The 16,242-nt window shown below is 43.0% G+C and overlaps 1 protein-coding gene across 1 annotated transcript in view; it reads right to left on the bottom strand.

Moving 5' to 3' along the window:
• The window catches only part of OSMR (oncostatin M receptor), a 69,755-nt gene that overhangs the window by 20,201 nt on the left and 33,312 nt on the right, over positions 1 to 16,242 (bottom strand). Inside the window, exons 11-15 of the mRNA XM_006874681.1 lie at positions 12,582 to 12,804; positions 7,843 to 8,022; positions 4,987 to 5,091; positions 3,205 to 3,378; positions 1,780 to 1,947 (exon numbers count right to left, since the gene is read on the bottom strand). Of these exons, the coding sequence (XP_006874743.1) occupies positions 1,780 to 1,947; positions 3,205 to 3,378; positions 4,987 to 5,091; positions 7,843 to 8,022; positions 12,582 to 12,804 (850 nt within the window). The remainder of the gene's footprint in view (positions 1 to 1,779; positions 1,948 to 3,204; positions 3,379 to 4,986; positions 5,092 to 7,842; positions 8,023 to 12,581; positions 12,805 to 16,242) is intronic.

Here is a 16,242-nt window from a genome sequence, read left to right as displayed (position 1 = left end):
AAGACAAAGGTATAATCAGACTGATTAGTAATGCCACCCCAACACAAGGAAGTACAATTGTGAAAGCCAGAAACAGATCTAGGAGGTACAAGAGGCCGAGGCCAGGCCTCAGACTCCCACTTCCTTTTGTGCTGTTACCATGGACGTACTACGTACTATTCTCTGAGTACCTCTATATATCGGACTTGTTGGTTGGTTGGTTTTGCCTGTGAAGTTTTTCCAGTGAAGAATAACAACCATAAGTTTGAAAGAAGGTAAGAGATACTCGTAAATTCCTTTATTTTCATTTAAATCTAACAAATTGCGCTTTTTAAAGCCCTTGACTTGAGAGGTTTTACTCTTGCCTTTTAGTTTCTAGTTTTTGCTTTTGCTGTTTTGTGTCACTGCAGTGGAGCCTGTCCTGAGGAGTGGTCAGGTCATGGGGCATCAGGAGTCATCCCTGAGGTGTCCTTCTCACCCCTACAGCCCTGCCTTTACCAGCAGGACGCTGGCAGACAGGACGGACTCACACAGAAGTCTGTCCCAGTCACACACCACCATTCAGCCAGCTTGTTTTCCAATGAGGAGTATCTTCAAGAGCCCCTTCCAGGTGGACTTCCTGTGCCCCCCAACCCCCGGCATTAGAGCTGCTCTGTTTTCCTCCTCGTGACATTAGTAGACCTTTCCAGTCACCACCTTCCTGTGCTCTAGGTGTCAGTGTTTGCCATGAAATTTGGGGTGGGAAGTTTCTGTTATTCCTTTCCCTTCCATATTGTTTCCACAACTTCTAAACCAAATACATTTTGACGATACTGACACTTCCACCCACCCACCCTATCTGCCACCAATTTAGCAAACATGGAGTTTGTGAACAAATATTCCCAACTCCTGCCTGGATCCCCACTCTCCCAGCTCAAATCTCAGTGCCCATTGGAATAGCTGGCAAAGTCAGACTGCCATTCCTGTGCCACTGAGCGAGAGCAGCTGGGGAGGTAGCTGCAGAGAGAAAGTTCGCTGCTCTGCTCTCAGCAGACGCCAGTGTCTCCTCTGAAGTCAATACCAAAAAGTGCTGGCTGTGATTTTCAAATTACTCTCAGACTGAGTTCCAGAGAAGTGCCTCAGAGGTTACTGAGGAAGGCAAGAAGTTTCTAGGCCATAATTTAGTCAGATTGGCTCCACTCTTATCTGCCTTATGTAGTGGGACTCTCTGTAACATTTTTATAAAACAAATAGAGAGAAAGAAACCAATGAGAGAGAAAGTTTTCAAATGTAGCACTGTGAATTAGTGCGTACACAGGACTGCAAAGTTGGCTTGAACCTCGAGGTTGGTGGTTCAAACTCACCAACTGCTCCTCGGAAACTCTACACAGGGTAGTTATGGGTCGGAAGCAACTCAACGGCACTTAACAACAACAACAACAACAACAACAATAATCTAATTCCTAATCTAGTCCTGGTGTGGTGCTGTAGGATAAGCACTGGACTGCAAAGTCAGTGGTTAAAACTCAACAGCCACTCCTTAGAAATCCCACACTGGGTCCCTATGAATCAGAAGTGACAGAACAGCACTTAACAATAACAATCTAGTCCTGATGGAGCATTGTAGGACAAGCACTGGACTGCTAACCACAAGGTTGGCGGTTAAACTCACCAGCAGGTCCTCAGAAACCCTATACAGAGTCACTGAGTCTGAACTGACTTGATGGTGCACAGTAAGAGCAATAGCAACCATCTAGACAAAGGCAATGTGTGATTGTTTCCTAGAGCCTGAAGGAAGAAGTCTGATTGGAAAGTACTTACTGTGTTCATCAGGGGTTGTGACCTTTGTGAAGGTGCCATTGGGGCCCTCACCGGCTCGCGTGTAGGGAGTGACAAAAACCTCATAGAAAGATTTTGGCTGTAGGTTTTCCACAACGAATGTTTTTTGTTCAGGGTTATCAATTTTGTGTCTGCAGCCTGCTGAAACATCTGTGATTAAAAAACACCAAACTTTTATTTCAAGAAAAAATTATTTTTTTAAGACTGTGATAGAGGTCTTATGAGAGAATTAGGAATGGATACACTGACGTACTGCATTCGGTAAATCTGCTGCACAAGACCTCTTTAAAGTGTTCAAGAGCAAAGATGTCCCTTTGAGGACTAAGGTGCATCTGACTCAAGCCATGTAGTTTTTATTGACTCAAATGCATGTGAAATTTGGACAATGAATAAAGAAGACTGTAGAAGAATTGATGCATTTGAGTTATGATGTTGGAAGAGAATAATATTAAAAGTACCGCAGACTCCAAAAGAACAAACCAATCTGTGTTGAAAGAAGACAGTCAGAATGCTCCTTGGAAGCCAGGATGGCCAGAATTGGTGTCTCATACTTTGGACATATTGTCAGGAGGGCCCAGTCACTGGAGAAGGATATCATGTTTGGTAAACTGGAGGGACAGAGAAGAGGAGATGGACCGGCACAGTGGCAGCAGCGATGGACTCAAGTATAGCAATGATTATGTGGATGGGGCAAGACCTGGTGGGCTTGGTTCTATTGTGCATAGGGCCACTATGAGGCAGAACGGATTCAATGGAATCTAACAACAACAACAACTCTGACTGAGCACAGTCAATGTTTTTCAACCAACCAAAAATGAAAGCAGAGTTTCACCACACTGGGAACACTGGTGTGGAAGGAAAAACAAGCCATTAATTTAAGCAAAAGGTATTAGTGATCGAGTTAGGAAATAGAAATCTGCAAGAGGCAGTAAGGGCTTGCAAGAGACTTAAAATAAGTTTTAATAATATTTAACAAAGGCAAAGCAAAAAAGACTAGCAAGAGAGTTTCACAAGGAGCTGGTTTTCTTAAGGAGCTTTAAGTTGCTTTAAGTGCTTAGAGTCCGCCATATTGCTTTCTAAGTAAATTGAGGTATCCGTCTCCATCACCTTGTTCTTCCTACTAGTTAGTGTGACAACCTCTTCTGCTTTTCTGGGGATGGGAAGGCCGTCAGTGATAGGTGATGGTTATGAAACATGGTGGATATAATTGATATCACTAAACTGTGCACATGAAAAATGTCTAAATGAAATTTTGTGATATATATATACACATATGTTTCCCAGAAATAAAAGGGGAAAAAAATTGGAAAAGATCTTGCAATAATAGAATTTAGCCTGGCCAGTCATTTAAATTATTTCAAATAATGAAATCTTGACAAAGCGAACAAACCAAGATCCCGACATCACCTGAGGGAAGTACCCTTTCAAATCCTGGCACACACTGCTCCATGTTGGCTTTCAGGTAGACATTGTACCCTCTTATGAAGCCGGGCTGCGATTCCGTGGAATAATCCTTCCAATTCAGCATGAAGGAGTGTGGTGTCAACCTACTCATGACTACTTGAGGGTTGGCAGAAGGAGCTAGGGAAAGAAGTTGGGGGAAGAATAGAGTCATGATTTGGAAAGTTTTCTCAGAGCATTCATGGAAATTCCAACTAGACCTGCTGCTAATTCTAAGAGTTACGTGAGCTTTAACGATGGCAGGATTTGATTGTTTGACAGTTCTTGAAGGCAGGAAAGGAGTTTAGCACTCTTCCTACTCAAGGCTCACCTTTATGGATGTTGAGAGAGACCAAGTAACTTGCACATAGTCATACAGTAAAAAAGAGACCAAAAGTCTTTCTTAGACTTACTTCTGTTCTTGAATTCTAAATACTGTTTAAAAGAAGCCCCTCCCAGAGAACCTACTGAAGTGAGGAGTATGTCCCATTCAAAGAGGTGAAGATGAGTCTGAAGCAGAACCCTTATTCCCAGTTGTGGCTATGCAAAGTTATTCAGAGAAACAAACCAACTGCTGTTGAGTTGATCTTCACTTATAAGACAGAGCAGAAATGCTCCATATGGTTCCCAAGTCTATAAATCTTTATGGAAGCATATCTTTCTCTCCTGGAGTGTCAAGTGAGTTCAAACCACCAACTTTTTGGCTATCACCTGAGCCAAAGTTGTCCAGATATCACTGAAAAAAAAATCCAGGACTATTTGGATGTTTTGTTTCCCATGTGGCTTGGCATACTCAGGGCTATACAGACCACACACATGCAACACGTTCTACTTGCCTGTCTGGACAGTGCCTGCTATCAAGGGTGAACCACCCCCCAACTAAAGAAGAGCCCCTGTGAGTTGGTCTGGCTAGTGTTGAGATAATCCAGGGCCCAGTCGCCTGACTCTCCCACACTTCAGACCCAGAAGGCCCAAGATGGTTAATCAGTAACCACCACGGGGGAGAGTGAACCATTACACCAGGGGGTAGGCAGTGGTATAATTTCTGGTGGGCAACTTCATGAGTCCAAAGGTTAAAAACGTTGCAAAAAAAGAGAAAAGAATACCTAAGTTTAAACATTTTGACTCAGATATCCTACCTTAAAGGTGTGATTCAAAGAAAATAATTATAAATATGGGCAACTGCTTAGTTAAAATGATAGTGATTCAGATAGGATAAGAGATTGTAGAGCGAGAGATCTAGCATTTAAGACTGTAAGATAAGAGAATATGGATTTTCTAGTTTCTAGTTGAAAAACCTTGGAACTCTAGTAAATGTGCATCAACAAAAGACTTTGACATAAGCATACAATAAGGCACTTGGTCATCAGGAAAAGGACAAGGTCAGTTAAAAAAAACCAAAAACGTGCATGGACTAAGACACTATTTTTATCTTAAAAGTGTAGCCTTTTATAGAGAAAGGATTGCCTGGACCATACAGGAAATATTACCACTGGCCATTTACCACTACGTGCCAAGAGTAGCAGTAATTTTTCTTTCTTTCATTTTTGCCCAACATTTTACAAACTATCTAACTGAAAATGTCTTATGTAGGTAAAATTAAAGCAAAATAGAAAAGCAACTGCTTGAATAAATGGAAATCTGACAAGGAGTAAAGAAAGTGTTGAAATTGTCCTAACTCCAGAGGTACGAGTCAATACGGGCGGGGCTCGTTCAATGCCACCTTTCCACATGACTCCTTCCACTTACCCAGTTCTTCGAAGTAGCCTGTTAGTTTCTTCAGTAAAGAAGCAATCCATTGTGTGGATATTTCGTAGATTCTGAAGTTGTATCTGACCCCTGGTATAAATGCATCTAGAAAAGAAAAATCAACTGATTTTCAAGATCACAGAACAATAATCTCTTTATTTCTGAAAAGACAATGATATGTGGACTTGTGTCTCTCAAATCATTTCCTTCTCAGGACTTGTTTCCTGTGTCTCACCTCCCCATCTCCCATTAGGCCTTACACACCTGTCTCCACCCAAGCCTGCAAGGGCCATCTTGCACGTCTTCCTCTTGCAAGCAGCTCTTCACACATGCCCTTATCTATGTGCATGAAGCAGGGTTCAGAGCTAGACCACACATATACAAGGAGGCTTGAGTAACTTCATAGAAAAATGGAGTTAAAAGGTAATGGAATTGTGCCATGAACTTTTTTGAAGCCCCATCATACACTCATCTTGAGTCTCCATCCCCTTCAGTCACTTGCCTTCCTTCTTCTCGCTCAAAGCCAAGCCTTTGAAAGCTTTGCTTCTGCTCCCTCACTTTCCCTCTATGCCTCTGCTTATGGAATCTGCTCCCAACACCCACTGTTCCACTAGAACTGCCCTTGACAATGGCCCAGTCATACCACCCTCGCCTCCACATTCTCTGAGAGTGATGGCTTGCAGGGCTCTCTACTACTCTCTGGGAAGAGACAATTCCCATATCTTTATCTTGTGCCCAGTAGAAGATGCTGCCAACATCTCTGCTCAAAGTACAAACCTGAGCTCCTTTGACTTTGCTAAACTGCACTTGTCAGTGAGTAGATTCTGACCCATGGCAACCCCATGTGTGTTAGAGTAGAACTGTGCTCTGACGTGTTTCTTTTCTTCCAAGAAGCTTCTAGGTAGACTCAGACCTCCAAACTTCTGGTTAGCAGCCAAGTGTTTTAACTATTTGCATCACCTCGACACTGACTCCTTTGTTAAACGTAGCACATTCTCAACTTACAAATCCAATGTGGAAGGTGAGAGTTCAGGTTCAGCATGTTCTATTGCCATTACAGGAACTGATGACTGACTCTCATCAATTCTATGTCTTAAACATCTACTAGAGATCCATCTACTGCTCTGGTTTTGTAAAAACTTTCTCAATTACAAATGAGCAGAGCGTTGAGATGACATCTCACCCCAAATGATAGCAAAGTTCAGAAAGATAAAGCGCAACAAGTACTGGTGATCAGAACCCTCATACGCTGCGGGTGGGGCTGTAAAATGGTACACCCACTGCAGAAACCTCTATGGAGCTTCACTGAGAAGTTGGAAACAGAAATACCATATGACACAGAAATCTCAATACTAGGTAAGCATCCTACAAAAACAAGAGCTATGACATAAACAGAAATTTGCAGACCCTTGTTCATTGCAGCATTATGTGCAACAGCAAAAAGAGGCTAACAATCCAACTGCTCATCAATGAATGAAAGGAAAATCAAATTATAGTCCATACGCACAACAGAATATTCTGCAATATTAAAAAATCATAATATAGATGAACCTAGAGAACATTATGCTGAGTGAAATTAGTCAATCATAAAAGAACAAATCTTGCAGGAGACCACTATTATAAAAGTCAAGAAAAGGTTTACACATGGAAAGAAATATTCCTTGAAGGTTTCCAGGAATAAGAGGTGAGAGGAGAGTAAATCACTAATTAGAATGCTGTTGTTACGTGCCGTGGAGTACGTTCCGACTCAAAGTGACCCCGCATAGGGTTTCCGAGGCTGTAAATCTTTACGGAGAATACTGAAAGTGCCATGGACTGCCAAAAGAACCAATAGATCTATTTTGGAAGAAGTGCAACCAGAGTGCTCCTTGGAGGCCAAGATGGCTAAGCTTCGTCTCTCATACTTTGGACACATTGTCTGGAGAGAACAGTCGCTGGAGAAGGATGTCATGCTGGGTAAGGTGGAGGGTCAGAGAAAAAGAGGAAGACCCCCAATGAGATGGATAAGCCAGGTGACATCATTGATGGCATCAAGTGTGGCGGCGGTAGTGAGGTTGGCCCAGGATCGGACATTGTTTCATTCTGCTGTGCATGGGTCGCTATGAGTCGGTTCTGACTCAATGGCACCTGACAACAACAACAAATCTTTACTGGAGCAGAAAGCCTCAGCTTTCTCCCATGGAATAACTAGTAGTTTTGAACTGCTGACCGTGACATTAGCAGCCCGATTCATAACTACTATGCTAGTATTAACTTGGATGAAGTGAAAGGCAGTAGACAATGAGGAGGAGGTCAGCACAAAAAGGTCCAAGCTAAAAAGGACCCTGGAAGGAGCACAGAGGTAAAGGCACCCAAGGGAGATACTGTTACATACCTAATCCTCAAAGAGCAGTAACAACAAAAATCTATGAGTGGGGACATCAATAGATATGGCTAGACAGGACTACACCACAAATACAAATAGGCTTGATGGAGAATATTTCTATATGTGCAAATAGATCCTTGAATATAGTGGAGCATAGTGGGCAAAGTTATGAAAACTTTTTAGCCCTAACCAAACGCCTTGAAAGAGGGAGTCACTAAGCCTGTGACGTAGAGGAAAAACACACTAACAAAGACAAGGACAAAGAATTCCAGCCTTCTTCGATCCAGAAGTTTGCTATCAAAGTAGATTTAAATGTCAAATCTTAGAACTCAACATTAGAAAGTCTGATCCCCTACCACTCATGCTGGGTTTGTCATTTCAACAATTTTAGCTTTGCTAAGTCAAGGCGTCTGTGAGGTGGTTCAGGGAGCCTAGCTGAAGTTACTGCAACGCGAGCACAGCAAAATGGCGTGCCAGCAAGGTCTTCTTACCTGAGGTGATGACTGTACTTAGGGTCTTGGGGCCTAGCTTTTTCCACTGGAGGCCACAGAGTGGGCCCTTGGGCTGGTCACACCACTCTACAACATAGCCTATGGCATCTTCTGATTGAGGCTTCCAAGACAGAGAGAACCCATCCTTTGTGGCTTCAATGATCTCTTCTTCAATCTCTTCTGTATAAAACAAATAGAACAATCCTTCAAATTAAATAAACTGTATTTTTTCTAAGTGCTAAGAGCAGAAAAATTAATGTGTATATGCAGGGTATTTAGCAAGCCACAGGGGATTCTTGGGTGGGAAGCACTTCCAAGGGTGGTTCCATGCCTCTATTCCCATCTGATTTTTTGATAAAGCCCCTCATCCTGAGATCAAATCAGACATCTGTACCAAAAACCGGGGTTTGTTTTTATGAGGAGACCCTGGGTGGCATTTGCTTATTAACTGAAAGGTTAAGGGTTTAAACCCACCCAGGGATGCCTAAGAAGGAAGCCTTGGCAATCTGTTTCCAACAATATGCAGTTCTACTCTGGAACACATGGGTCACCTTGAGTCGGAATTAATGTAATGGCAACTGGTTTACTAGTTTGAGCTAATAATTTTTACATTTTTAAATAATTGTAAAATGAAAAACCAAAACCAGAAGGAATATGCAATATATTGTGGTACTGTGTAGGATCGGCACTGGACTGCGAACCACAAGTTAGGCAGTGCAAACCCACCAGCTGTTCCTTGGAAACAGGGCCGCTATGAGTGGGAACCGACTCAACAGCACTTAACAACAACAACAAAGAGGTCATAGGATCCACAAAGCATAAAATATTTACCATGTGCTCTTTTACTGAAAACTTTGCTATCCCGTGAACAGTGTCTGGACTCTGTTTTTAAAAATGCCAGTTTCCTGTTGAAGGCATCAATAACGCCGCTTATTTCCCCACGATAATGCTGCTGGCCCCTGAACTACCTTCTGCTCCTGAGATGTTGGGGTTAGGTATTGAGGGGCCAGAAAAAGGAAAAAAATGCAGATAGATACTAAGTATGATTATGCAAGGACGTACACACTACTAAGACCAAGGTTACCATCTCAACTTATTTAATATGCCAGTGGAGTTTTCCTAAGGTCTGACAATCAGGAAGAAGACGATATGGCGTCAGTGGACTACTGATCCCAAGCCAGACCACGCCTAGACCCCGAAGGATGAGAATTTCTCTTTTCTCAATGCTGATGCCCCCCACGGGCATCTGGGCAGTTGTCCAAGTTGGTCACTGACTTGAAGTGGACGCTGATCAAGCAGCTGCTTAGACCCCTGGCCAATGAGGAGCAAATGTTACGCTGAATACGGTAGTGGTAGTTGTGTGCTATGGAGTCAGTTCTGACTCATAGTGACCCTGTATTGGGTTTCTGAGGCTGTAAATTTTACAAGAGTAGAAAACTTCCTCTTTGTCCTGTGGAGCAACTGGTAGATTTGAACTGCTGCTATTTTGGTTAGCAGCCCAGCCTGTAGTCCACTACCTGTTGCTGCTGTTAAGCACTGTTGCGTCGGTTCTGACCCACAGCAACCCTGTATAGGGTTTCCAAGGAGTGGCTGGTAAGCTTGAACCACCAACTTTGTGGTTCAAGCCAACTTTGCAGTCCAGTATATTAACCCACAGTGCCACAAGGACTCCTCTCTAAGTATATACTTATAGTTAAAATGCATTCATTATTTATCTGAAATTCAAATTTAACTGGATGTCTTCTATTTTATTTGGCAACCTTAACTACGGCAGAGCAAGCACCGAGAGAAAACCATGCTTGAACTTTTCTGGGTATGGAATTATTATCCCCTGGAGGGCATCCTCGCTAAATGGCCAAGAGCTTCAGTTAGTTAAATGTGGTTGAGTTGGCTTTGACCCTCTGTAGGGTTTCTTTGTGGGACAGAAAACCTCATCTTTCCCCTGCTGAGCATCATCTTGTGGTTTGAAGTTCAGTGCTTATCCTACAGAGCCACCGTAACTCCAAGAAGCCTACCTGCTCTCCCCCATCAAAGAAAAACACCTCCTATCATATTGAGGCTGAAATATTTCACTTCACTCATTCACACTGACTAAAGTGTTTCTATTTTCAAGCTGCTTCTTTCAAATTACAAATGTGTTGAGAGGGGCGGAGGCAGATGGCAAGAATTAAGAAAATCTTTCAGTCACTAATACCATAGTATGAATTGTTCTTGTTAAGTACTGTGGAGTCGCTTCCAACTCAAACTTCCCAAGGAGTGGCTTCTGAGTTTGAACTGCCGCCCTTGTGGTTAGCAGTCCAGTGCTTATTCTACTGTGATACACCAGAACCCAGTATGAATTAGCTTCACTTCATTGTTTTAGCTCAGCGTTATCAGTGACTTTATTCACTTCAGTGACATGAGAATGTGGACTATTTAAGGAAGGCTAGGTAGGGACTCTGGTAGTGTAGTGGTTACGAATCGGGCTGCGAACCTCAAGGTCAGCAGTTGGAAACTACCAGCTGTTCCGCGGGAGAAAGATGAGGCTTTCTGCTCCCTTAAAGATTTACAGCCTTGGAAACCCTGTATAGGGTTGCTATGAGTTGGAACTGACTCCACAGCACATAACAGCAACAACAACAACAAGGAGCTCTGGTAGCGTAGTAGTTACGAATTGGGCTGCGAACCACAAGATCAGCAGTTAGAAACTACCAGCTGTTCTGTGGGAGAAAGATGGGCTCTCTGCTCCTGTAAAGATTTACAGCCTCAGAAACCCCGTACAGGGTCGCTATGAGTTGGAACCGACTCCACAGCACATAACAACAACAACAATGTATGTACCTGCATCTATTGTTGAAATCCTGTTTGGAAATAGAGTTTTCCTTTGTTATGTTAATGAGGCCATACCAGAGGAGTATGGGCCCTAAACTTAATCACTTGGCAGTTATTTATAGACTGGACACAGACATTCACAAGGGAAGATGGGCAAGCATGGCGGATGAATCTACAAGCCCAGGAACGTCAAAAAGTACCAGTTACTAGAAGCTAAAACAGTCCAGAATGGACTTCCTGAATTTGGATATTATCTAGCCTCCTAAACTGTGAGAAAATAGTCTTTGTCCTTTAAAGCTACCCACCCGAACTTTTTGTTACAGCAGCATTAGGTACCTAACACAAATCAAAGCAAGTAGCAACAGCCTGGTGCTTTGGCCTGAACACGACGAGAGGTGTTTCACCAGCTTCGCTAGGGTGGGCAAAAAGCCCAAGTTTTTCTCCTAGAGTTCTGCTCCTTATGGCTGGAGCCCTGACGGTACAATGGGTTAAACATTGGGTGGCTGACTAAAAAGCTGTCAGTTTGAGCCCAGCAGCCACTCAGTGAGAGAGCAAAATGAGGGAGTCTAGCTCCATCAAGATTTACAGCCTCGGAAACCTCGGGGAGCAGCTCTACTCTGTGAGGGAGTGGACTTGATGGCAGTGGCTTTGGCTTCTCATGGAGACGGAATACCCCCGTTCACTTCCTTTTCTGATACAATTCTTCATAGAGTAACTGTTACTCTAAAAACTGCTCTGTTTTCTGGCTGTGGAGCAATCCGAATTTCTTTTTCTTCCTGGACACACAAAATGAAACAAACAGCCTCTAACCCAGTTCAGTCAGCCCAAATGTCAGCTTAATTTGGATGACAGGCATACTACAGCCGCTCTAACCAACTCCGAACAATCCAATAGCAGTACACGATAGCAACAAACTGACCTGGAGGTGCCCAGTGCCAACCGCAGTATGTCCCAAAGTGCACTGTCTCACAGCGGTTTACTGCAGCCAACCTCTTTTCACAGCTCTCCCGAGAAAGATGTGAGGAGTCCTGAATTTAAATGGAAGGCCATTTCCACCTTCTTTCCTCCTTCACAGGCCAAGAGATCAGCTGCTTATCTTTTTTTCTATAATTTTGACAAGGACCCTCTCGGAAGTCGATGCCTGTTCCTTTATGATTATAGGAAATGTTGCTGTTGTTAGTGCTGTTGAGTTGGTTCCGACTCATAGTGACCCTGTACAGTGTTTCCAAGGAGTGGCTAATGGGTTTGAGCTGCTGACCTTGTGGCTAGCAGTGCAGTGCTTAGCCTACAGCGCCATGCCAGGACTCCATAGGAAATATTAGTAGACTGTATGAGACTGATAAAATTAACAAAAAAATAAAAACCAAACAATTGCCATGGATTTGACTTTGATTTATAGTGACCCCATGGGTGTCAGAGGAGAACTGTGCCCCACAGAGTGTTTAATGGATGGATTTTCAGAAGTAGATTGCCAGCTCTTTCTTCCACGGTACCTCTGGGTGGACTTGAATTTAAATTTTTCATTTATCAGCTGAGTGCATTAATCTTTTGCACTACATAGGGACTTCGACAACATTTTTACTGTGTAATAAATTCACAGCTCATAATTCATAAATCTCAAGGTAATTTTAGGACCAACTTGAATTCTCAATATGGACCGTTTGTTGATACTGCTTTACTTGTCGAAATCTGGGTTAATTTCCCATATATGATGAAGCATGTCCCAGGCAGAAATACCATGAATGATGGCTGAAATCTCATTCTTCTGATACTGGGGAGGACCTTCCCACTGAAACCTGTTGATATGCCTGGCCCCAAAGAAAATGATGAGCAGTTTTCTCAGCAGCTAGACATGTATTTCCCAATTTATCCAAAGCTACCTAATTAATCAACATTTTCTTAGAGAGTGAAAACGGAACAAGACTCACCGTCTTGGGAGTTCCCAGAGATGACCATCACAGCAGCAGGAGAAGACCCCCCCCTGTTATTGGCTGTGACATGGATTTGGTAAGAAGAATGGTTGAGCATCAGTTCTTTGTGACTGAGCCGTGCAGGAATGGAGAGAGGACTTAATTCGGATGGTTGGTCTAGATTTTCCAGAGCTATATTATAGAATAGAATATTTCCATTTGCATGAGATTTTGATAATGGCTGAAAAATATGGAAAATAATTGTTTCAAAATGGATTTTACTCTAAAGCAGATTCCATAATTACTTTTCCATCTTTTTTATTCCTTAACTGCCTTCCTCAGACAGACAGACAGAAAGATATACACACACATCAATTAAAATGATTTAATGTTGTTGTTGAACTTAGGTGCCATCAAGTCGATACCAACCCATAGCAACTTTATGCACAACAGAACGAAACACTACCCGGTCCTGGGCCAGCCTCACAGTCACTGCTGTACCTAAGTCCATTGCTGCTGTCACCGTGCCAATCCATCTCGCTGGGGGGCCTACTCTTTTTCTCTGACCCTCCACTTTACCAAACAATTTACCATGGACTGGTCCCTCCTGATAATGTGTCCAAAGCATGAGAGACGAAGTTTGGTCATCCTGGCTTCCAAGGAGCACTCGAGCTTCTTCCAACATAGATCTGTTTGTTCTTTGGACAGTCCATAGTACTTTCAATATAATCCATGGTAATTTCAATTTCAGTAAACAATCTAATAAAGAAAGCAATCCTCCAAACCAAGCTTGAAGTCTGGCATTCTAATCTGAAACCAGACAGTTGAGTAGAGAAGATGGTCACTTGGGGATGAGACCCTCAAGAGTACAAACTGTGCAGAGAAGGGTGAACAAGTCAGGAATGGAGAAGAAGGGAGATCTAGCCAGAAAACAAAAGGCTCAGTGAAGACTGAGCCGGAGCAGCGACCAGCGAGAAGATCAGGACTCCCTGGAGCCAAGTCTTTCTTGGATGTAAAGAAAAGGCTCAATCTTCATGTAGACCACTGGCTGACAATCCAGAGTGCTGAAGAGACACACCGGCTTCCAGCTCAATGCCACGGTTTTGAAAGAAAGTAGACAGAATGTGCTCATGAAATTCGTGGTATCTGGGCAGAAAGAGAGTGCCAGATAGAGTCTGATGATTTTTCAGAATGTTTGCTTCATCAGAAAACGATGAAACACGTGGCCACCATCAAGCAGCAGTGGAAGACGCTGATGATGGAATGGGAAGAGGGAGCCCAGGCTGCGAGCTAAGCAGCTGCTGATGTCTGGAGGCTGATTCTCATGCTCTGTCTTCTGTCTTCACGGAAAAGACTGTGTACTGAAAACTTTATGGAAGTACCTAAAAATAAACGACACTTTATTGAAAAAAAAAAAAAAAGACTCAGTGAGAGAGGGAGACAGCTGAGGGGAGCCACAGCAGTAGAAGTAACAGGTCTCAGTCTCCAGCAAGACGATCCCATCTGGGCTTCACACCTCCTGAAGTTGTACGCTTCCCAAAATCTCGAGCCCCCACTTCCTCCTGCAGATGATGGTCCATGTCACGGAGAACACCCTGTCCAGAGTCCACTTCCAGGGCCCTTTCCTCAGGCCCATCCTCCAAGGGCTCATGGTGGCACAGGGTGTGCTTTGTGAGACTGGAAGCTGGTAGAGAGGCAGCTTGTTTGGGACCTGAGGTGTACCAGACCTTGGCCATATCCGCCTGTGTGTGAGTAGGGCTCCTGGCTGATTGGGTCAGAGCTAGAGGTGGGAAGACATGTGGAGTGGGCTGGGATCAAGGGCCAACACTCCCAGTGTTTTTGTATAAAACTCAGTAATTTAAGAATTCTGAAGAGAACCCTGGCCTTCCCCACTGTTATAAAGGTATATTCTTCAGGGTTGAGGGATAAAATGCATTATTATTACACTTTATTAGTCTATATCATAACTTTCTAATAGAAATGTTGTTTTGAGGTACTGTTGAGTCAGTTCCAACTCATAGTGAACTTATGCACAACAGAATGAAACACTGTTTGGTCTGAGCCATCCTCACAATTGCTGTTAAGCTTGCTGCTACCACTGCTCCAATTCATCTCTTCCTCCTTTTCACTGACCCTCCACTTTACTTAGCGGTCCCTCCTGATAACACATCTGAAGTATAGGAGACAAAGTTGATGTCTTACGAGCCTTCTGGCTGCACTTCTTGCAACACAGAGTAATTGGTTCTTCCAAAAACCCACGCTATTTTCAATATCCTATTTTCAACACCATTAACTCAGATGCATCAATTCTGTGGTTTTCCCTACTCACTGTCCAACTTCCACATGTAAATGAAACAACTGAAAATACCATGGATTGGGTCAGGCACACCTTAATCCTCAAACTGACATTTTTGCTCATGAACAATTTAAAGAGTTCTTGTGCAGCGGATTTGCCCAATGCAACACGTCGTTTGATTTCGTAACTGCTGCTTCCATGAGTGTTGATAGTGGATCTAAGCAAAATGACATCTTTGACAACTTCAATCTTTTCTCCATTTGTTGTTGTTGTTGTTAAGTGCCGTCGAGTCAGTTCCGACCCATAGCGACCCTGTACAGGGTTTCTGAGGCTGTAAATATTTACGGGAGCAGAAAGTCTCATCTTTCTCCCGCGGCATGGCTGGTAGTTTCGAACTGCTAACCTTAAGGTTCGCAACCCGATTCGTAACCATTATGCTACCAGAGCTCCTTTATCATGATGTTATTTTTTGCTCCAGTGGTGAGGATTTTTCTTTACACTGAGGTGCAGCCCATTTTAAAGGCTGTGGTCTTTGATCTTCATCAGTAAGTTTTTTAAGCCCTGGAGCTCTCTGGTAGCGTAGTGGTTATGAATCGGGCTGTGAACCGCAATGTCAGCAGTTCGAAACTACCAACTGATCCGCGGGAGAAAGATGAAGCTTTCTGCTCCCGTAGAGAATTACAGACTTGGAAACCCTGATCAGGGTCGCTATGGGTTGGAACCGGCTCGATGGCACTTAACAACAACAACATTGCTTCCAGCAAGAAAGGTTGTACTATTTGCATATCGCAAGTTGTTAGTGAGTTTTCCTCCAATCTTGATGCCACATTCTTCTTCATATAATCCAGCTTCTCAGATTATTTGCTCAGTATATGTATTAAATAAGTATGTGAAAGAATACAACCCTGGTGCACACCTTTCCTAATTTTAAACCAATCCTGATGCCACATTCTTCTTCATATAATCCAACTTCTCAGATTATTTGGTCAGCACATATATTAAATAAGTATGTGAAATAATACAACCCTGGTGCACACCTTTCCTAATTTTAAACCATTTCGTGGCCCCTTGTTCTATTTGAATGACTGACTGCCTCTTGGTCTAGGTACAGATTCCTCATGAGCACAGTTGTTCTGGAATACTCACTCTTGGCAATGTTGTCCCTAGATTTTCATGATCCACACAATCTAAAGCCTTTGGGTAGTCAATAAAGCACAGGTAAACATCTTTCTGGTATTCTCTGCTTTCAGCCAAGATCCATCTGACATCAGCGGTGAAGTCTCTTGTTCCATGTCCTCATCTGAATCTGGATTGAAGCTCTGCAGTTCCCTGTAAATGTACTATTGCATCCATTTTTAAATTATCTTTAGTAAAATTTTACTT

The sequence above is a fragment of the Chrysochloris asiatica genome, unplaced genomic scaffold (assembly GCF_000296735.1).
Source record: "Chrysochloris asiatica unplaced genomic scaffold, ChrAsi1.0 scaffold00293, whole genome shotgun sequence".
NCBI lineage: Eukaryota > Metazoa > Chordata > Mammalia > Afrosoricida > Chrysochloridae > Chrysochloris > Chrysochloris asiatica.
The sequence above is the reverse complement of the archived record's forward strand: the minus strand, read 5'-3'. Positions and strand labels throughout refer to the sequence as shown.